Here is a 23,672-nt window from a genome sequence, read left to right as displayed (position 1 = left end):
TAATGTTTACCACATACTAAATTATCATATGGTCACCAGGGAAAGGCTTGGCAAGCAAGTCCATCTTCAGTATCACTTCTGATCAGTCGTCAATGGCTTCCTAAGGTCAAGATGTACTCTGACCAAACTCCATGGGAGAATGCCAGGATGGGCTGACAGACAGCTCCTGTCATCACTGCAGCAGGAAATGTTTCAGGTCTATCCTAGGCACTGACCTGTCTACTCTTGCAAGATTACATGCATCTTAATTGCTATAACTAGAGGGAAAGCTCTGCCAGGACAGGACTGTTTTCCTTTCTCACTGCTGTATCCTCAAGTTCCAGACTGTTGCCTGGCAGATAATGAAGCATGTTCAATAAATATCCGCCAAATGAATGTGAACTTACTTACAAAACAGAAATAGAGTCATGGATGTAGAAAACAAACTTATGATTACCAAGGGGGGAACAGGGGCAGGGATAAATTGGGAGACTGGGATTGACATACACACACTACTATATATAAAACAGATAACTAATAAGGACCTACTGTATAGCACAGGGAACTCTACTCAGTACTCTGTAATGACCCACATGGGAAAAGAATCTAAAAAAAGAGTGGATATATGTATATGTATAACTGATTCATTTTGCTGTACAACTGAAACTAATACAACATTGTAAATCAACTATACTCCAATAAAAATAAAACAAAACATTGCATTACTTTTCTCTTGCAAGTCTTCTTGGCCATAATCACTCTTTGATTTTCCCCAAATGATCTTTAGAATCACTGTCAAGCTACCGACCCCTAAAAAAATTCCACCAAAAATGGAAATTAAAACTACAATGTGATACCACTACTCATACACAAGATAATTAAAAAGAAATAACCAATGTTTGCAAAATGTGAAGCAAATGTAACTGGTGAAGCACTTTAGAAAACTGCTTGGCAATATCTACTATAACTGAACATACACGTAAGCAGAGACCCAGCAATTTCACACCAAAAAAACAAAAGAACAAAACCCCCATGCTTTAGCATTTTAATGTCCACAGCAATATTATTTTGATAAGTATGTTGTCATTTTGTTACTTGTTTTCTGGTTGTTTTGTATTATAGTTGTTCTCTGTTCTTTTCTTCTTCTTTTAGTCTTGTCCCTTGTTGTCTGATGATTTTCTTTAGTGATATATTTGTGTTCCCTTCTCTCTAGTTTTTGTGTATCTACTGTAGGTTTTTTGATTTGTGGTTACCATGGAGTTCATATATGTTGACCTATATCTACTTGTTTTCAACTGATTAAGTCATATAAGTTCAAACACATTCTAAAAGATCTACATTTTCTATTCCTCCCTGCCACATTTTGTTTTTGAGGTTATATCTTACATCTTCATGTCTATCTCTTAACTGTTTATTGTAGTTTAGTTAATTTTACAATTTTTGGCTTCTAGCCTTTATACTAGCTTATTTAAGTGGCTGATCTACAGCCTTTACTATATACTTTACCAGTGGGATTTTTCCCTTCCTATAATTTCTTATTGGAGCTTTTTCTTTTTCACTTAAAGGAGACCCTTCAATGCTTCTTGTAAGGTCAGTTTAGTATTGATGAACTCTTTTAGTTTTTGCTTGTCTGAGCAGCTCTGTTTCTCCTTCAATTTTTAATGATAATCTTGCTGGGTAGAGTATCCCAGGTTGTAAGTTCTTCCCTTTCGGCACTTTAAATATATCATGCCACTCCCTTCTGGCCTGCAAAGTTTCTGCAGAAAAATCAGCTGACAGCCTTATGGCAGTTCCCTTGTATGTGACTTTGTTTTTCTCTTGCTGCGTTTAAAATTCTCTACCTTTACCTTTTGCCATTTTAAGTGTATGTCTTGGTGTGGGGCTCTTTGGGTTCATCTTGTTTGGAACCCTCTGTGCTTCCTGTACCTGGATATCTGGGAAGTTTTCAGCCATAATTTCATCAAATACCCTCTCTACTCCTTTCTCTTTTCTCCTTCTGGGACCCCTAAAATGCAAATGTTAGTACACCTGACGTTGTCCCAGAAGTTCCTTAAACTATCCTCAGTTTTTCCAGTGTTTTCCTTTTTGCTGTTCTTATTGGGCAATTTCCATTACCCTATCTTCCAGATCACTTATATGTTCTATATCACCTCATATCTTGTTAATTCCCTCCAGTGTATTTTTTTTCATTTCAGTTATTATATTCTCCAGTGCTGGCTGGTTCTTTTTTTTATATTTTCTAGTTCTTTATTAAAATTCTCACTGTGTTCATCTATTCTTTTCCCCAGTTAAGATTCTTAGTACTAATGCTTTGAACTCTTTATCAAGTAAATTACTTATCTCTGTTTCATTAGTGTTTTTTTCCAGGTTTTTTTCCCTTGTTCTTTCATTTGAAACATTTTCCTCTGTCTTCTCATTTTGTTTAACTTTCTCTATGAAATTAGGTAAAACAATTACCTCTCCTGGCCTTGAAGGCGTGTCCTTCGAGCATCCATATGCAGTCTGCACGTGCCCAGTGGCTTTGGTGGGAGAGACAGATCTGATGTGAGCACAGGCTGCATCTTCTCCAGGGTGTACTGGCAGCTATCGCCTTGGTAGGAGGTGGAGCTGGAGTTGGAGGGGCTAGAGCCAGAGCCATGTGCAAGCCAGGGCTTCTCTGCTCAGTGGTCATCACAGCTCTATTGGGGGTGGGAGCTGGGTTTCTCTTGGGTATGACAGCAGTCTCTGCCTTGGTTTGGGACATGGCCAGGGCCTGAGGGCTTTAGGGCTGCATTTCTGTGTGGGTTTCACTTCTTCTCCCATGTGTGTACCTTGGTTAGAGGCTGGATCAGGGCCAGGGGGTTGGATCGGGGCCACAGCACTAAGCTGGTCCCACCCCACAGCAGCATTATTTTGAATAGTGAAGAAATGGAAAATAACTCTAATGTCAACAGTAGAATACTTAAATGAACTGTGGTATATTCATACAATGGAATAAACTAACTACGCACGACAACATGGATGAATCTTACAAATAAAGCAAGAGTGAAAGAAACTAGACACATGAATACATATTGTATTATTCTATTTATATAAAGTTGAAAACCAGGCAAACTAATATATGGTGACAGAAGTCGGACAACTAGTTACTCTTGGAAGGAGCGGGTATTAACTAGAAAGAGCATCAGGGGGCTTCTGAGGTGCTGGGTACATGGGTGTACTCACTTTGTGAACATTCATGGAGCTGTACATTTACGATCTGTGCACTTCATTTAACCCTCAGTAAACAGTTTACATTTAAAAATCTCAGATATTTTATCTGCCTCATTTTTTTTAGAGGTGATAAATCATCTCCTAAATGTAAGAACATGTTAATTTGGACACAAAGAACACAGTTTTCTGCAGTTTTAAAAACCAGCTCATCACCAAGGCTGGGGTGGTCTGCCTGTGATTAAAGTAAACATGTCAAAGGTTTTCCTTAGATTGATGGACAGAGGGTCCCTGTCAGGGGAGTGGACTATACCTTACAGCTACCACATCTTTGAAATGTTATTTAATCCTTCTTTGGTAATACATTTTACAAATGACCTGAAGCTTCTCTCCCTTACAATTTTTGGAAGTTTTAATATGATTAAACATATATACTTATAAAATGGGAAGGCTTTTAGGATTCCTTGCACAACCTAGTATAATACTAATTGTGATGGTTAATTTTATGTGTCAACTTGACTGGCCAACAGGTGCCCAGATTAATCATTGTTTCTCGGTGTGTCTGTGAAGGTGTTTCTGGATGAGAGTGACATTTCAATCTGTGGCCTCAGTAAAGTGGATTTTCCTCCCCAATATGGATGAGCTTCATCCAATCCATTGGGGACCGAATAGAATAAAAGGTGGAGGAAAGAAAAATTCACACCTTTTTTCCTTCCCCATTGCTTGAGCTGGGACCTGTCTTCTCTGGCCCTCAGACTGGGATTTATGTCATCAGCTCCCCTGGTTCTCAGGCCTTCAGACTGGGGATGAATTACAACATGGGTTTTCCTGGGTCTCCAGCCTGCAGACAGTATATCATAGGACTCCTCAGCCTCTAAAATGGATGGTGTGAGCCAATTCCTCATTAGATAGATAAATAACTAGAGCTAGAGATGGAGATATCTCCTACTGGTTGTTTCTCTGGAGAACCCTGACTAATAAACCAACTGTCAACATGAAGACGCACCACCACACCCAAAGAATACAGTAGCAAAGGAAAGGAATGTGTCACTACACTGTATGCTCAGAGGCCAGGGGGCCTAACTGCCCTGCTCACCACTGGGTGAACAAAATAGTCTATCAACTGTGAACACACCAGAACTATAATCATCCAGCCACCCACTTTTGCCACAAATCATTCACATCTGATGGCTGAAGGGAAAATTCTCCTTGACTGTTTTCTAGCCACAGAGAAATGCTGTGCACACCTGATCACTACGTCTGACCATTCTTCACCCTGATTCTCTGTTATAGGCGTGGAATAAAGTATAATTAAGAATTTGCATATGGATCAAGTATTTTATGTTATTAAGGAATTACTATTAATTTCATTATGTGCACAGTGATATATATTATGGCCATGAGGGAAACTGTTCTTATTATTTGGAGCTGTATGCCAAAGTATTTCGGCTGAATCATGGTGACAGCTAACTTACACTGAAATATATCATTAAATATATATATGTGAAACTATATGACAGATATTAATTTAAATTAAGTGGTGGTTATGTGGGTGTTTACTGTACTACTCTATTTTCTGTATATTTGTAAATTATAACAAAAAATTTTAAATACAATTATCACAAAGTTAATACAGAAAAATATATTGCTGTTGATAAAAATTTAAAAGAAGATACAATTTTTCAACTAACAAGTTGGCAGAAAGGTTTTTTGTTGCTGCTGCTGTATTTTTTTTTAATAATCTGAGTTGACGTCATAATGTGGAGAAATGAAAACTCCCATACTCCCAAAAATGAGTACTGATACAATCTTCTTGAAAGGCAGTCTGCCAAGAACCAAAAGCCTTAAAGTGTTGTAAACCCACTCTTTAATCCAACGATGCCACTTCTATGAATTTATCCTAAGAAAATGCTAGCTATATGCAAAAATGTAGTTTCAAGGGTATTCATTACAGTGTTGTTAATGATAGCAGAGTGGAGAAGACAACTAAACATCCAATAATAGGGAGTGGCTAGATAAATTATGGTAAAACAGCCATATACAGTAATATGATAGCAGTAAAAATAATGCAGAAATGCTTTCAATTATAGGAAAAGGTATTCATAACATCTTAGGTGAGGGAAAAAATGGATACAAAATGGTATTTTTCCTCCTGTTATGGAAAATAATTATATTCATACACAGAGACAAAGAAACAGGGAGAGGGAAATGGATACATGTCTATATAAACATATAGACATAAATATATATGGATCACAAGTTACATTTCTTTACACACATCTGCCTTTTAAATTTTCAAAACATAGGAACTGTTTTGTCATAAGAAAAAAGTTTTTCAAAGAAGGAATTATTTTTCCAATTTTGCCTACAAACATTTTTTAAAGTATATATTATGTTTTTGTTGACAAAGAATAAAAGATTGGTCATTTTCAATCAAATGGTCCTTCAAAATGTCTTTAACTTGCCCGTTCTCCATTCTCCCTGCTACCAAAACCCTCATCAAGTTATTAGGGTCTCACACCACAATTATATCCATCACTGCCTAACTCATGGTCTTGCTGCACCAATCAAATCTCAGACCCACACTCCATGTCGCTGGATAACTCAGAAAACCTTCAATGGCTTCCTATTGTTTAGCAGAAATAGCAAACTCCCAATTCTCTTTCTAATTTTGTCACCCCCACACTGTAATACTTGGCAGACTCCTTGGCACAGAGTTGAATTTAAATAAACATTTGAAGAATGAACAGGAATCCTTCCATCTGGAGGCTGTTTGCTCCCAAACCCACCTCCAGGCCTTTCCTCCAACGTGGTCCTGTTTCCCAGAAGCCTCGGCTGCCCTCCTCAGTGCCTCCCCAGCTCCCATGCAACCCCGGGGCTCCTCAAGTTCCCTCTCCAAGGAGCCTTCTCTGACCTCTCCCCGCCACAGGGACTGCTCCCTCCTCCCATTTCCTGTGGCATTTGCTTTAACCACACAAGTGACCCTTGACTGTGCTGACTTAAGATTTTTTTTACCTTCTGTATGCCTGTAAATCTGGTCTCCTTTTTCTGCACATCCCACTCACTGCGAATTTCCATGGGGTTTTATTTAAACTGTAAGCACTCAAATACACACCTGTTTAACATGAAGCAGCACGGAAAGTGTTAGGCAGAGGAAAACCCCATGTCAACGTTTAGGTTAGAAACAAAACTGACTACACCTAGACCTCAACTTCTACATCCAGACAAAACATTACCCGCCACATATCACTAGAAAAGCCTGCATAAAAAAATTCAAACACCTTAGGCTGGGGATCCTTTATGCCAAGTTCCACCCTGCCTACCATTCTAGTACCATTGCCTAAGGCCCTATGCTGCAGGCCACTGCCACACCTGGCGCTCTTAGAGCTCTTTGCTTTGGTCATGCTATTGCCTTTGCCTGGAACGGTCTTCCTTTGCTCCACAACCCTCCTCCACCTTCTCCATCTGATAAATACCAGCTCAAATATCACCACCTGCTCCAACTTTTAATGACCCTCTCTAGGAAGATGTAATTAGCCCCACATCATCTCCCTGCTAATTAATGCTATATAATGCAGATCAACCATATTATTTTTTTACACTTAAACACACACAAGTGAGATAGTTAAGGGCAGGAGCCATGATTTAATGCATCTTTATAGTCCCAACACCTGACACTGTACTTAACATACAGTAAGCAGCTTCAAAAAACGAAGTGGAATTGATTTTAACTCTTTTCAAAAAACTAAAATAAGCCAGAATTGGGCCCAGTTTAGCCCTCCAGGACCCCTCTTTCCTTATCTGTTTTGGTTCTGCTAGCTCTCTCTGCTCTTCACAGCTGCCACTGCCCTGTTACCAGCACATCTGGTCCAAAGGGTACAGTGAAGCTTCTCTCCACCTCCCCTAAGCTACAGAAGAATCAGCTAACTAGTTTAGCAGAGAGAAGGTTGGGATATTTATAAATAAGGGAAGTCGGGAAAGAGTCGTAGAAAGTCAGCAAAGCAGTCAGGTTTACAGCATGCTCACTGCTGATCCATGCTTAACTGAAAAGCCCAGCCCCAGCAGAGACACTGCCTGGTCCAGCCCCCAGGCGCCTCGCTCCCTATTCTTCCCCCATGACAGCGTCTGCGGCAGAGAGTAAACAAGAGATCCTCAGCGTGTGGAGCCAAGGTGGATTTGTGTTGGTACCACACTACCCAAGCCTGATGAGATCACCCGAACCTCTGCCAGATCCACAATCCCTTCCAGAAACTGCTGACCACTATTTTCTTTGGGGACAGTTGCCCCACATCATCCTCTCGGACTCTAAGTCATATGGAACTCTCACTCAAAAGCCACATAGTCCCAGCCACGCCAAGAGAAGGCAGCACTCCCCTATCTGGTCCGAAAGATTCCAGCCCAGCCTTCAGGCCCACTGACACAGAAGCCCCACAGGTGGCTCTCCAGAACTCTGCATGGACTGCTACCCTCCTTGGGTCTACCTGACCAATCTCATTTGTCTCCGGTAAAGACTTGCCTGCTACTGAGATGTGGCAGCTGGAAAAGATACATTGTTCCAAAGCAGAATCTTAACCCAGCCTCACCAGCCACCACGTGCCATCAAAAAGTGGGCAGGGCTTTTACATGGAGCCTTTGCACTGGATCACATCAAAAGACCAGTAAGGGGGCTTCCCTGGTGGCGCAGTGGTTGGGATGTCCGCCTGCCGATGCAGGGGACACGGGTTCGTGCCCCGGCCCGGGAAGATCCCACATGCCGTGGAGCGGCTGGGCCCGTGAGCGATGGCCGCCGAGCCTGCGTGTCCAGAGCCTGTGCTCCGCAACGGGAGAGGCCACAACAGGGAAAGGCCACAACAGTGAGAGGCCCGCGTACCACAAAAAAAAAAAAAAAAAAAAGACCAGTAAGTATCCAAGATGCACCATCTACTGACACACTTTAAGTTGTTCCCATTTCCCATCAGAAGGATGCCCACAGCTATTGCTGGTTTAGAAAAGGGGAAGTACACAGATGCTGAGTTCAAGGAATGATTATGACTTTGCCAGCTAGAGTTAACAAGTTTCATGCATCTCTCTAGGCTCGTTAGCAACGCATTCACGTGCTCTTCTGCAAGTGGTCTTCCAGAATTACATCATAAGAGTAGACCTTAAATACACACCTTTAAAATGTCTATGGTTCACTCATACACACCTCAGCCCAATCATGGGGGGCCCAACGTGCACAGCAACAAACACTAGTCTAGGTGAGAAAGAAATGTGTTTCTGTTTTCTGGACTTTCGTTATCCAGAATTCTTTTCCACCTTAGAATCTCTACACTGTATTGACCTTTCTGGGCAAAAAACAAATTTATAAAGAATTCTGCTTTCTTATATATAATACAATCCACCTTATAAATGTTTTTTCTCATATTTTGCTCATATTTTTAACCATTTTCTCTTGGAGTCCATCTCTTTTTTTGAATTATTTAATTTCAAGCATTTACTGAATCAATATCTGATGCATATCACGTGCATATCTAATGCATATCACTTTCAAATAAGTTTTTTCATTGAATCTTTACAAATTTTTATGACATTATGAAAATGTTCATATATCAATATATACAAAGTAGATTGAATAGTATAATAAACCCAATATTCCATTTCCCAGTTGCAAAAATTATCATCATACTGCCCACTTATTTCTCCTACCTCACCAAAACTGGGTTATTTAAAAGCAAATCTCAGATATCATAATCTCATTTGTAAATATTTCAGTGTACACCTCTAAAAGAAAAAGACTCTATAGTTCCCATATTCGAAATACCATTACCTGGCCTAAAAAATCAATTAATAACAATTCTTTAATATCAAATAATCCTATCAGTATTCGAATTCCTTGATTCCTCAATTTTTTAACAGTGACACAGTTTGAAGAGGAAAGTGATGCTCACAGAATTGATAACTTCCTAAGCCATATATTTGATACATAGCAGTATAATAAGTTTCTCACTTGAAGGCTGGATCCTCTTTATATATAGCACAGCTACCTTTTCACCATGTTTAGAATAGGTCCACATATATATTTTTTTTAATTTTCTTTACAAAAGCGGCCTTTTCTTTCTTTTTTAAGTGTTTCATTGCCAGTTAAATAACCTTAAAAGTGGTCCAGTGTTTGGGACCTGAGGTAGGCTTTTACTAGAGTATTAATCACTCAGTGCCTAATGTCACAAAGTAGGTGCAAGCATAAGAAACTAAGGAAATAAACTTGTGTGCTGTCTGTTGTGATGTAGTATCTACTATTACTCATACTGGGGCCTCCTCAAGGGCACCACAGTTGAAATAAAATGATATGATGAAGATGATGATGATGACAGCAACAACAATGCTCTAAGGAGAGACAAGGCTGGTCCCCTTTGGATGAAAGAAGGATTACTAAAATGTTTACAAAGAGCTTTAAACTTCTTAGGAGGAAAAGCATTAGTATCATCAAACTGCACAAGTCAATCCTGGAAAGGTAAATGGGTTGTGAGACTAAATCCCCACCACCACCACCCGGCAACTCTGTTTCAATACCTAATACCATGTGAGACAAAAGAAAGTAAAACATAAACCATGCAGCCATCACAAACAATCGCCTACAAGTATCTGATACATTTTAAAAAATAGATGTAACTGTAAAGGATCTCTTTTATACATCTTAAGATAGTTTGGGGGATTTTTTTTTAAATATAACAATGAAATTAAGAGCTGCTCAAAAATAATCTTCAGAGTTACAGAACACAAATCAAACAAAAAACAAAATAGATTCTTTATACTGACCTTCAAAAATATTGTTCTAAGTTCGGCTGGATCTGCTCTCTTGGTTAAAGCCACCTATAAATAAACATAAAAATGTTTATATTATTAGAACAAAGCTGAGAAATCAAGCTAGCAGACTGAAAGAAAATAAACTCCAGGTTAGAAATCAGTGGATTTCATTTTTACACTTAAAGCACTAAATTTCCCCAGTGCATAAACTACTCTCTGGATTTTAAATTAGACTCCTTATGTGGTTTCTAGAATGATAACATTCCGTGCAAGAAACCAGGAAAGCTCCTAATATGTAGTGTTTAATATATACCATTGTTTTTCCAAAATGAATAAGAAAAAAAGAAAAGTTGAAACAGATTTGTAACCACCTGGCATTTTAAACTACACTCCAGAGTGACCCACACCTTTCATAGGCGAATATTAAAGTACAACTTGTTCATTAACTATGTAAGAGAACATAGTTCTGAGAGAAGTTAGTGAGTAAGGCAAACAATATTAATAGAAGGGAATTACTTCCCACAGTTCCACAATGGACAGGTGTGAATGCCCAGCTATCTGGTCATGCCAAGCAGTCTCCTCCTCTCCCCTACTTTTAAGAAACCAGAAGTCTCCAATTATACAGCACTGAGAAATATAACCATTGTTTTGTAATCACTTTAAACGGAGTATAATCTATAAAAAATATTGAATAGCAACGTTGTACACCTGAAACTAATAATGTAAATCAACTACACTTCAACGAAAAAAAAATCCTAAGTCTCCATATGTATGACTATTATTTACCACATTCTAGAATACAAAGGGCTATGGTTACCTTTCAGAGCAAAGTTTGACAGATTAGCTCAGAATAGGTGTTGTGCTTAATTCTCCAGCCCACAAAGTCCAAAAACATCATTGGGGAAAAAGAAGACAAACTTGAACATGGCTGCCCCAGGCCAACACAAAAGAGTCCTTATGTGGAACCAAACAGTAGGCTTATTCAGCGTCCCATCACCCCATCCTGCAGGCAAAAACTGTCAGGAGACTGAATTCTCACCAAGCACAGCGTCACCCCACGATACAGCCAAGGAGGGGTTCCTGGAACCACCCCAATACTGGAGCCATGTCGCTATCCATGGGGAGATTTATGCAAATTGTTCTAAATCCTTTCTATGTGTTTGCAAAGGCTCTTCTGAGACCTTTGGACAATGGGTTCTCTGTCTCGAAATATGTAACTGCCTGAGCTTCTTGGCCTGCCACTGTCAGGAATAATTTTATTAACTAATCACTGGAATAGGAGAGGTAGTTTTCCTGAAACCAGTTAGTTGGTCACCTTGTTTCCCAAAGCAAGACTGATAACTCTTAACTTCAGCTGAGTACTTGTAACCACCAATGCTATTTTTATCCTTAAGAATTTGTAATCTCTTTAAAATCCTCAATTAGTGAGTGTTCTTTGCTGTCAATTAACGAGAAGAAAACAGACTGCTGACCAACCTAAGATTGATGATAGTGCTAAGAGTCTCAGAAGATTCCCTCCCTTTGGGTCTATATTCTGAGAAAGGTGGCATAGGACAAACGCTATCGGAGAAGATGAGCCAGCATGAAATGCCTCTATATCCTCTCCTTTAAGAGCAAAGAAATTCCCTTCGAGTTCTACATCTCAAGACTGTAACAGTTTTTTAAAAGGCATATGGTGACCCTCAGCACTTAATTTGCTTACCTTTAAAAGCAAAGGTAAGTTTCCACAAAGTGAACTATTCTTGCTCCATCTGAATAACACATCCTTTAAAATCAAATTAATTCACCATGCCACACACTTCATAAAGCCTTCCCTGGGCAACACAGTTTCAGAGTGAACTTCCCCCCCAACCCCGCCCTAAATTCCCACAGGTTCTTCTACTTACTAATCCCAAAATGCACCACCAGGACTATATCTCTGTGAGAGAAAGAAAGCTTTCACTCTGTAACTCTCCCAGGGTGGAGGGCACAGGAGAAAACAATCCATATAGCGGCCCAGCACTTTTAAGTCAGGTCACCTAATGTGTACAGAACACTTCACAGTTACAGTTAAGTTACAGTTACACTTAAGTTACAGTTAGACATACCAGCGTTCTGAAGGTGTACTGAGATGGAGTCTACCTGATGGCAAAACCAGGCGCTAGCAAGTTCTGTGAACTGCAAAAAGGGAGCCAAGAAATGTAGCCTCCCTTTTTAAGCCAACTCAGAACACCTGCTCGGCAAGCGGCACGTTGCATCACCTGACAATCCTTAGTTCATTGGGCTTCTCAGAAGATGCATCAAACTCTAGAGTTTTTCCAAAGGGCTGATTTTCATTGTTTTATATACATGCATATATTTCTCATATACTAATAGCATGTAAATATTTACAGATACTATTCTTACAATCTGATTGCCTGATTTGCTTTATCATTACTCTTCTGAATTTGCATTTATAAGAATAGATGCCACCATTAAAACAAAATATTTATATCAAGAGATTTAAATAAAGTAATTTTCAAACATAGTTAGGGAGTAAATCACCAAGAAGAAAAAGGATTATTGGCAGATGACTGAATTATCACCATTTGCTACTTAATTCAATAGAGAATTTTATACACAAGCACATAACATTCACACCAAGTGGAGGTTAAGCGGGGGGGGAAACTGGAAAAACTATGCATTATATGTTTTTCCATAAACTGGGAGAAGTTAACCTTTGTTTAAAGACAGTATTGAAATTTCAGGTCAATTCCCCAAATCTATGTTCCACGGGGCAGAATTTGAGGAACACTGAATATGTAAAATTTTTGATAAACATTATAAATAACAGCAATAGCATTTGCAAGACACATATACCAGCTAGGTACATCCCAAATACAAATATAAAAACAGCCAAAAGTAACATAACTTCAATGACTGGTTTAAAAGGGGGGCAGTGGGAAGCACGGCAAGGAAAACCAGAAAGATAAAGTGTGAATTCTGTGCTCTGCAAGTGAACCTTGACTGATACAATCAGTAACTCTAAAAGAAATTCCCCCAAAACACAGTTACCATTAACTGGAGAAGAAAAAAAGAAAGAGAGGTCCCATCACATTTAAGAACAACAATTTTTCATTGACTTCACTGAGTCACTCATTCCTCATCCTACAGTTTCCCTACACTCTAATAAATGAAGAGCAGATCCGAGCTTCAAGATGGCAGAAGAGTAAGAAGTGGAGATCACCTTCCTCCCCACAAATACATCAGAAATACATCTACACGTGGAACAACTCCTACAAAACACCTCCTGAACGCTGGCAGGAGACCTCAGACCTCCCAAAAGGCAAGAAACTCCCCACGTACCTGGGTAGGGTAAAAGAAAAAACAGAGACCAAAGAATAGGGACGGGACCTGCACCAGCGGGAGGGAGCTGTGAAGGAGGAAAGGTTTCCACACACTAGAAGCCCCTTCGCGGGCGGAGACTTCGGGTGGTGGAGGAGGAGAGAAGCTTCGGAGCCACGGAGGAGAGCGCAGCAACAGGGGTGCGGAGGGCAAAGCGGAGAGATTCCCGCACAGAGGATCGGTACCGACCGGCACTCACCAGCCCCAGCGGCTTGTCTGCTCACCTGCCGGGACGGGCGGGGGCTGAGAGCTGAGGCTCGGGCTTCGGTCGGAGCTCAGCGAGAGGACTGGCGGCGTGAACACAGCCTGAAGGGGTTAGTGCACCACGCTAGCCGGGAGGGAGTCCGGGAAAAGGTCTGGAGCTGCCGAAGAGGCAAGAGACTTTTTCTTGCCTCTTTGTTTTGCAGTGAGCGGGGAGAGGGGATTAAGAGCGCTGCTTAAAGGAGCTCCAGAGACGGGCGCGAACCGTGGCTAAAAGCGCGGACCCCAGAGACAGGCATGAGACGCTAAGGCTGCTGCTGCCGCCACCAAGAAGCCTGTGTGCAAGCACAGGTCACTCTCCACACCTCCCCTCCCGGGAGCCTGTGCAGCCCGCCACTGCCAGGGTCCTGGGATCCAGGGACAACTTCCCCAGGAGAACGCACGGCACGCCTCAGGCTGGTGAAACGTCATGCCGGCCTCTGCCGCCGCAGGTTCGCCCCGCACTCCGTCCCCCTCCCTCCCCCCGGCCTGAGTGAGCCAGAGCCCCCGAATCAGCTGCTCCTTTAACCCCGTCCTGTGTGAGCGAAGAGCAGACGCCCTCCGGCGACCTACACGCAGAGGCGGGGCCAAATCCAAAGCTGAACGCCGGGAGCTGTGCGAACAAAGAGAAAGGGAAATCTCTCCCAGCAGCCTCAGGAGGAGCGAATTAAACCTCCACAATCAACTTGATGTACCTGCATCTGTGGAGTACCTGAATAGACAACCAATCATCCCAAATTGAGGAGGTGGACTTTGGGAGAAACGATATACATATTTTTTTCTCTTTTTCTCTTTTTGTGAGTATGTGAATGCTTCTGCATGTGATTCTGTCTGTATAGCTTTGCTTTTACCATTTGTCCTAGGGTTATGTCTGTCCATTTTTTTTTGGTTTTTCTTGGTTTCTTTAGTATAGTTTTTAGCATTTGTTACCATTGGGGGATTTGTTTTTTGGTTTGCTTGCTCTCTTCTTTCATTCTTTCTTTTATTACTTAAAAAATTTTTTAATAATTATCTTTTATTTTAATAACTTTATTTTATTTTTTCTTTCTTTCCTTTTTTCTGCCTTATATTCTGAGCCGTGTGGATGACAGGGTCTTGGTGCTCCGGCCGGGTCTCAGGCCTGTGCCTCTGAGGTGGGAGAGCTGACATTGGTCCACCACAGACCTCCCAGCTCCATGTAATATCAAATGGCAAAAGTCTCCCAGAGATCTCCATCTCAACCTAAGACCCAGCTCCACTCAATGACCAGCAAGCTACAGTGCTGGACACCCTATGCCAAACAGCCAGCAAGACAGGAACACAACCCCACCCGTTAGCAGAGAGACTGCCTAAAATCATAATAAGGTCACAGACACCCCAAAACACACCACCAGACACGGACCTGCCCACCAGAAAGAAAAGATCCAGCCTCAGCCACCAGAACACAGGCACTAGTCCCCTGCACCAGGAAGCCTACACAACCCACTGAACCAAACTTAGCCACTGGGGGCAGACACCAAAAACAACAGGAACTACAAACCTGCAGCCTGCAAAAAGGAGACCCCAAACAAAGTAAGTTAAGCAAAATGAGAAGACAGAGAAACACACGATGAAGAAGCAAGGTAAAAACCCACCAGACCAAACAAATGAAGAGGAAATAGGCAGTCTACCTGAAAAAGAATTCAGAATAATGATAGTAAAGATGATCCAAAATCTTGGAAATAGAATGGAGAAAATACAAGAAACGTTTAAAAAGGAACTAGAAGAACTAAAGAGCAAACAAAAAGTGATGAGCAACACAATAAATGCAATTAAAAATTCTCTAGAAGGAATCAATAGCAGAATAACTGAGGCAGAAGAACGGATAAGTGACCTGGAAGATAAAATAGTGGAAATAACTACTGCAGAGCAGAATAAAGAAAAAAGAATGAAGAGAATTGAGGACAGTCTCAGAGACCTCTGGGACAACATTAAACATACCAACATTCGAATTATAGGGGTCCCAGAAGAAGAAGAGAGAAAGAAAGGGACTGAGAAAATATCTGAAGAGATTATAGTTGAAAACTTCCCTAATATGGGAAAGGAAATAGTCAAGTCCAGGAAGCGCAGAGAGTCCCATACAGGATAAATCCAAGGAGAAACACGCCAAGACACATATTAATCAAACTATCCAAAATTAAATACAAAGAAAAAATATTAAAAGCAGCAAGGGAAAAACAAATAACATACAAGGGAATCACCATAAGGTTAACAGCTGATCTTTCAGCAGAAACTCTGCAAGCCAGAAAGGAGTGGCAGGACATATTTAAAGTGATGAAAGGGGAAAACCTACAACCAAGATTACTCCACCCAGCAAGGATCTCATTCAGATTCGATGGAGAAATTAAAACCTTTACAGACAAGCAAAAGCTAAGAGAACACAGCACCACCAAACCAGCTTTACAACAAATGCTAAAGGAACTTCTCTAGGCAGGAAACACAAGAGAAGGAAAAGACTTACAAAAACAAACCCCTAAAATTAAGAAAATGGTAATAGGAACATACATATCAATAATTACCTTAAATGTAAATGGATTAAATGCTCCAACCAAAAGACATAGACTGGCTGAATGGATACAAAAATAAGACCCATCTATATGCTGTCTACAAGAGACCCACTTCAGACCTAGGGACACATACAGACTGAAAGTGAGGGGATGGAAAAAGATATTCCATGCAAATGGAAATCAAAAGAAAGCTGGAGTAGCAATTCTCATATCAGACAAAATAGACTTTAAAATAAAGACTCTTACAAGAGACAAAGAGGGACACTAAATAATGATCAAGGGATCAATCCGAGAAGAAGATATAACAATTGTAAATATTTATGCACCCAACATAGGAGCACCTCAATACATAAGGCAGATGCTAACAGCCATAAAAGGGGAAATCGACAGTAACACAATCGTAGTAGGGGCCTTTTTTTTTAAATTACTCATTTATTTATTTTTGGCTGTGTTAGGTCTTCGTTTCTGTGTGAGGGATTTCTCTAGTTGTGGCGACTGGGGGCCACTCTTCATCGCGGTGTGTGTGCCTCTCACTGTCACGGCCTCTCGTTGCGGAGCACAGGCTCCAGACGTGCAGGCTCAGTAGTTGTCACTCAAGGGCCTACGTGCTCCGTGGCATGTGGGATCTTCCCAGACCAGGGCTCGAACCCATCTCCCCTGCACTGGCAGGCAGATTCTCAACCCATAGTAGGGGATTTTAACACCCCACTTTCACTAATGGACAGATCATCCAAAATGAAAATAAATAAGGAAACACAAGCTCTAAATGATACATTAAACAAAATGGACTTAATTGATATTTATAGGACCTTCCATCCAAAAACAACAGAATACACTTTCTTCTCAAGTGCTCATGGAACATTCTCCAGGATAGATCATATCTTGGGTCACAAATGAAGCCTTGGTAAATTTAAGAAAATTGAAATCATATCAAGTATCTTTTATGACCACAATGCTATGAGACTAAATATAAATTGCAGGAAAAAATCTGTAAAAAATACAAACACATGGAGGCTAAACAATACACTACTTAATAACCAAGAGATCATTGAAGAAATCAAAGAGGAAATAAAAAAATACCTAGAAACAACTGACAATGAAAACATGATGACCCAAAACCTATGGGATGCAGCAAAAGCAGTTCTAAGAGGGAAGTTTATAGCAATACAATCCTACCTTAAGACACAAGAAACATCTCAAATAAACAACCTAATCTTACACTTAAAGCAATTAAAGAAAGAAGAACAAAAGAACCCCAAAGTTAGCAGAAGGAAAGAAATCATAAAAATCAGATCAGAAATAAATGAAAATGAAATGAAGGAAATGATAGCAGAGATCAATAAAACTAAAAGCTGGTTCTTTGAGAAGATAAACAAAATTGATAAACCATTAGGCAGACTCATTAAGAAAAAAAGGGAGAAGACTCGAACCAATAGAATTAGAAATGAAAAAGTAACAACTGACACTGCAGAAATACAAAGGATCATGAGAGATTACTACAAGCAACTATATGCCAATAAAATGGACAACCTGGAAGAAATGCACAAATTCTTAGAAATGCACAACCTGCCCAGACTGAACAAGGAAGAAATAGAAAATATGAACAGACCAATCACAAGCACTGAAATTGAAACTGTGATTAAAAATGTTCCAACAAACAAAAGCCCAGGACCAGAAGGCTTCACAGGCGAATTCTATCAAACATTTAGGGAAGAGCTAACACCTATCCTTCTCAAACTCTCCCAAAATATAGCAGAGGGAGGAACAGTCCCAAACTCATTCTATGAGGCCACCATCACCCTGATATCAAAACCAGATGAAGATGTCACAAAGAAAGAAAACTACAGGCCAATATCACTGATGAACATAGATGCAAAAATCCTCAACAAAATACTAGCAAACAGAATGCACCAGCACATTAAAAGGATCATACACCATGATCAAGTGGGGTTTATTCCAGGAATGCAAGGATTCTTCAATATACGCAAATCAATCAATGTGATACACCATATTAACAAATTGAAGAAGAAAAACCATATGATCATCTCAATAGATGCAGAAAAAGCTTTCAACAAAATTCAACACCCATTTATGATAAAAATCCTCCAGAAAGTAGGTATAGAGGGAACTTACCTCAACATAATAAAGGCCATATATGACAAACTCACTGCGAACATTGTCCTCAGTGGTGAAAAACTGAAACCATTTCAACTAAGATCAGGATCAAGACAACGTTGCCCACTCTCACCACTATTATTTAACATTGTTTTGGAAGTTTTACCCACAGCAATCAGAGAAGAAAAAGAAATAAAAGGAATCCAAATCGGAAAAGAAGAAGTAAAGCTGTCACTGTTTGCAGATGACATGATACTATACATAGAGAATCCTAAAGATGCTACCAGAAAACTACTAGAGCTACTCAATAAATCTGGTAAAGTAGCAGCATACAAAATTAATGCACAGAAATCTCTTGCATTCCTATACACTAATGGTGAAAAATCTAAAAGTGAAATTAAAGAAACACTCCCATTTACCACTGCAACAAAAAGTATAAAATACCTAGGAATAAATAAGACACTGATGAAAGAAATTTAAGATGATACAAACAGATGGAGAGATATACCATGTTCTTGGATTGGAAGAATCAACATTGTGAAAATGACTCTACTACCCAAAGTGATCTACAGATTCAGTGCAATCCCTATCAAACTACCAAGGGCATTTTTCACAGAACTAGAACAAAATATTTCACAATTTGTATGGAAACACAAAAGACCCCAAATAGCCAAAGCAATCCTCAGAAACAAAAACGGAGCTGGAGGAATCAGACTCCCTGACTTCAGACTATACTACAAAGCTACAGTAATCAAGACAGTATGGTACCGGCACAAAAACAGAAATACAGATCAATGGAACAGGATAGAAAGCCCAGAGATAAACCCACGCACATATGGTCACCTTATTTTTGATAAAGCAGACAAGAATATACAATGGAGAAAGTACAGCCTCTTCAATAAGTGGTGCTGGGAAAACTGGACAGCTACATGTAAAAGAATGAAATTAGAACACTTCTTAACACCATACACAAAAATAAACTCAAAATGGATTAAAGATCTAAATGAAAGGCCAGACACTAGAAAACTCTTAGAGGAAAACATAGGCAGAACACTCTATGACATAAATCACAGCAAGATCCTTTTTGACCCACCTCCTAGAGAAATAGAAGTAAAAACAAAGTAAACAAATGGGACCTAATGAAACTTCAAAGCTTTTGCACAGCAAAGGAAACCATAAACAAAACGAAAAGACAACCCTCAGAATGTTAGAAAATATTTACAAATGAAGCAACTGACAAAGGATTAATATCCAAAATGTAGAAGCAGCTCATGCAGCTTAATATCAAAAAAACAAACAACCCACTCCAAAAATGGGCAGAAGACCTAAATAGACATTTCTCCAAAGAAGACATACAGATTGCCAATAAACACGTGAAAGAATGCTCAACATCATTAATCATTAGAGAAATGCCAATCAAAACTACAATGAGGGGCTTCCCTGGTGGTGCAGTGGTTAAAAATCCGCCTGCCGATGCAGGGGACACGGGTTCGTGACCCTGTCCGGGAAGATCCCACATGCCACGGAGCAACTAAGCCCGTGAGCCACAACTACTGAGCCTACGCGTCTGGAGCCTGTGCTCCACAACGGGAGAGGCCGCGACAGTGAGAGGCCCGCGCACCGCGATGAAGAGTGGCCCCCGCTCTCCGCAACTGGAGAAAGCCCTCGCACAGAAACAAAGACCCAACACAGCCATAAATAAATAAATAAATAAAATTAAAAAAAAAAAAAAAAAACTACAATGAGGTATCACCTCACACAAGTCAGAATGGCCATCATCAAAAAATCTACAAACAATAAATGCTGGAGAGGGTGTAGAGAAAAGGGAACCCTCTTGCACTGTTGGTTGGAATGTAGATTGATACAGCCACTATGGAGAACATTATGGAGGATCCTTAAAAAACTAAAAATAGAACTACCATATGATCCAGCAATCCCACTACTGGGCATATACCCTGAGTAAACCATAATTCAAAAAGAGTCATGTACCACAATGTTCATTGCAGCTATATTTACCGTAGCCAGGACATGGAAGGAACCTAAGTGTCCATCAACAGATGAATGGATAAAGAAGATGTGGCACATATATACAATGGAATATTACTCAGCCATAAAAAGAAACAAAACTGAGTTATTTGTAGTCAGTTGGATGGACCTAGAGTCTGTCATACAGAGTGAAGTAAGTCAGATAGAGAAAAACAAATACAGTATGCTAACACATATATATGGAATCTAAAAAAAAAAAAAAATGGTCATGAAGAACCTAAGAGCAGGATGGGAATAAAGACATAGACCTACTAGAGAATGGACTTGAGGACCCAGGGAGGGGAAAGTGTAAGCTGGGACAAAGTGAGAGAGTGGCATGGACATATATACACTATCAAACGTAAGGTAGATAGCTAGTGGGAAGCAGCCGCAGAGCACAGGGAGATCAGCTCGGTGCTTTGTGACCACCTAGAGGGGTGGGATAGGGAGGGTGGGAGGGAGGGAGATGCAAGAGGGAAGAGATATGGGTATATACGTATATGTATAGCTGATTCATTTTGTTATAAAGCAGAAACTAACACACCATTGTAAGCAATTATACTCCAATAAAGATGTTAAAAAATAAATGAAGAGCAGTCATTATAAAAATTACTGAAATACAAATTAATATACACACAAGATGCCATGTTAAGCATTCTTCTAACCACAACCTTACTGTGTAATCAACTCTCAAATGTTCATATCACTCAACAGTTGACTTATAAAGCACCAGACACCACAAATGTTAACCTGCTGAGTAATTATGCAAGTGGGTAATTTCAGGGATGCTGGAGATATTTATCAGAAGGATTCAGTAGCTTGTGAAATGTGCGGTAGACAAACATTAAACAGTAATAAAGCCATCACCATTAAAATTCTGTATGAAGAAGAGTACAGCAGTTAAGAAATGAATGGTGGTGTTTTAGCTGTGGGTTCTGTTAGGTCAAAATAACTTTAAATGCTCTAATTTTAGATTTTATTATTATTGTTATTAAGCTAAAGCTAACATTCCAGTAAATGTTCCCAAGACTAAAAATTTGACAAGAGACAATATAAGTCTCTTCTGAAATAGACATTTGTCTGTTTATATTTTCAACTCCTTATGGTGAAAGAGATGCTTGCTCACCCTGTCATAAGCAAGCATCACCACATTTAGAGTAAAGATTTGGGTTCCAATGTATTTCTAACTTGGTGATCTTGGACAAGTCAGTTAACATCTCCAAATTTTAGTTTCCTCATCTATAAAAAGGGCAAAATGACAAAATCTACTTATCTGTTTCATAAAGTTATCTTAAGGATTCATTAGAATGAAGAAAAAGTGCTCTGTGAATCCTAAAATGATACATAAGGTTGGTAGTGATTAATAGCTACTCTTAAAAAATGTAAGCTGTAAACACAGTTATATGATATTTCTAATCCCAAATACAAAAGGAAGACGAGGAGGTAGGTCCAACATGTATCCAACTTAGAAATAAGCAATAAAAGGTAACAGGCTAAGGAGAAAAACAGTGTATTAAAATTGTATTGGATGATCACAGTCATGTTGGGAAGCCTGGAGAATCAGCTTAAGGCTAAGGCACCACCAGTGATGCCCAAAACTATCCTAGAGTCACCTGGTGAGAAATGCACCTCTGATCCCACAACAAAAGCAGGTTGCCTAGGCTGCCTATCATCTCAGCCGAAATGGAAACTTCACACACAAGCTGCTTCCTTGTGTTGCCGTCTTCCAAGTCAAAGTCACACATGAGCATCCAATTGGCAAAGCTAGATGACATGCTTGTGCCCTGGCTGCAGGGAAAGATGGGAACTGAGTTCTGACTCATATGTTCTAGCAGGCAGGCCTTGTAATGTGGGGATTTTCTCCAATATAGGAAAGGTAGTCAAAAGATGATGGGGAGACTTCTGGTTTCCAGTCCAGCACGTAAGGGGCTTGGAAGTTGCCAGTCTGTCCTAAAAATAAGTAAAAAGCTTAAAAATTGAAAAATCAACTACTCTACCCAGATCCATCAGAGGAGTGATGTCACCAAGCAAACCACTGCCCCCCAAAATGGAGAAACAGAAAGGGAGAACCAGAGGATCACAATGACCAATTGCTGGAGGCTCAGTGTGGACAAGAAAAGACTTAAAAAACTCTAGGTGGACCTAGACATAGTGGATTCCCCACACTTTTGTGAATGTTACCTCCTGGAACTCAACCTGGTTCTCAGTGAATATCAGAGAAAAATCACCTGGCATTTCCAGTAGGAGGAAAGGAAAAGGAACCAAGTTGAAATGCATCAGAGCATTCTCTTCTTTATAAGAAGGTCTGCCTCAGAAGAAATTATTTCAGAGGAGTCTAACCCACTGGAGTAATACCAGAGCCAGCTGACCAGAGGGAAGGCAAATACCCAACTCCAGCCACCTCCAGCCATCCTCTCCCACCTGAGGGGAAGAAAAAATTGAGAAACACTTGTGAAGTACACTGTCCAGGGGCACAGGCTCTCTAATGGACTGAGACCTAGTCATAGGACTAGGAACACTTCCTTTCCCTCTACAACCTACGCCCACATTACCAAAGGACTAGTTACAGCAGTTCCTTTTATCCAGTACCTCATGTCTGGCTATCAAGAAAAAATTACAAAGCATACCAAAAGGCAAACATACACAATTTGAAGAGACAGAGCAAGCATCAAAACCAGACTCAAATATGTCTGGAATATTGAGATTATCAGACTAGGACTTTAAAACAACTATGATTAATATGCTAAGGGCTCTGATGGATAAGGTAGACAACATGCAAGAAGAGATCAGCAATGTAAGCAGAAAAATGGAAATTCTAAGGAAGAACTAAAAAAGAATGCTAGAGATCAAAAATACTGTAACAGTGATGAAGAATGCCTGTGCTGGGCTTATTAGTAGACTGGATACAACTGAGGAGAAAATCTCTGAGTCTGATGATATTTCAATAGAAATCTCCAAAACTGAAAAGCAAAGAGAAAAAAAACTGAAAGCAAACAAATAAACAAACAAAAAAAGAAAACAGAACAATATCCAAGACCATGGGACAACTACAAGAAGTGTAATATACATGTAATGGGAATACCAGAAGGAGAAGAAAGGACCAGAAGGAATATCTGAAATAATAATGATTCAGAATTTCCACCCAATCCATGTCAGATCCCAAACCACAGATACACAAAGATCAGATACACCAATGAAGATCATCAAAATCACTTTAAACATCAACGTACCAATTAATTAAAAGAGATTGTTAGAATGCATCAAAAGACAAGACCCAACTCTATGCCATCTACAAAAAAACCATTTTAAATATAAAGACACATATAGATCAAAATAAATGAACAGAAAAAGATACACCATGCACACACTAATCAAACGAGAGCAGAGGAGTTATATTACCTTCAGACAGAGCCCATGTTAAAGCAAGGAAAGTTAACAGGGATAAACAGGGAC

The 23,672-nt window shown here is 39.9% G+C and overlaps 1 protein-coding gene across 1 annotated transcript in view; it reads right to left on the bottom strand.

The window, feature by feature from the left end:
* SLC25A13 (solute carrier family 25 member 13) overlaps positions 1–23,672 on the bottom strand; it is a gene marked incomplete at both ends in the record, with an annotated part of 202,965 nt that overhangs the window by 160,206 nt on the left and 19,087 nt on the right. Inside the window, 1 exon segment of the mRNA XM_079712019.1 lies at positions 9,964–10,017. Within this exon segment, the coding sequence (XP_079568145.1) occupies positions 9,964–10,017 (54 nt within the window).

This window comes from Hyperoodon ampullatus, assembly GCF_949752795.1.
Source record: "Hyperoodon ampullatus genome assembly, chromosome: 9".
NCBI classification, from domain to species: domain Eukaryota; kingdom Metazoa; phylum Chordata; class Mammalia; order Artiodactyla; family Ziphiidae; genus Hyperoodon; species Hyperoodon ampullatus.
The sequence above is the reverse complement of the archived record's forward strand: the minus strand, read 5'-3'. Positions and strand labels throughout refer to the sequence as shown.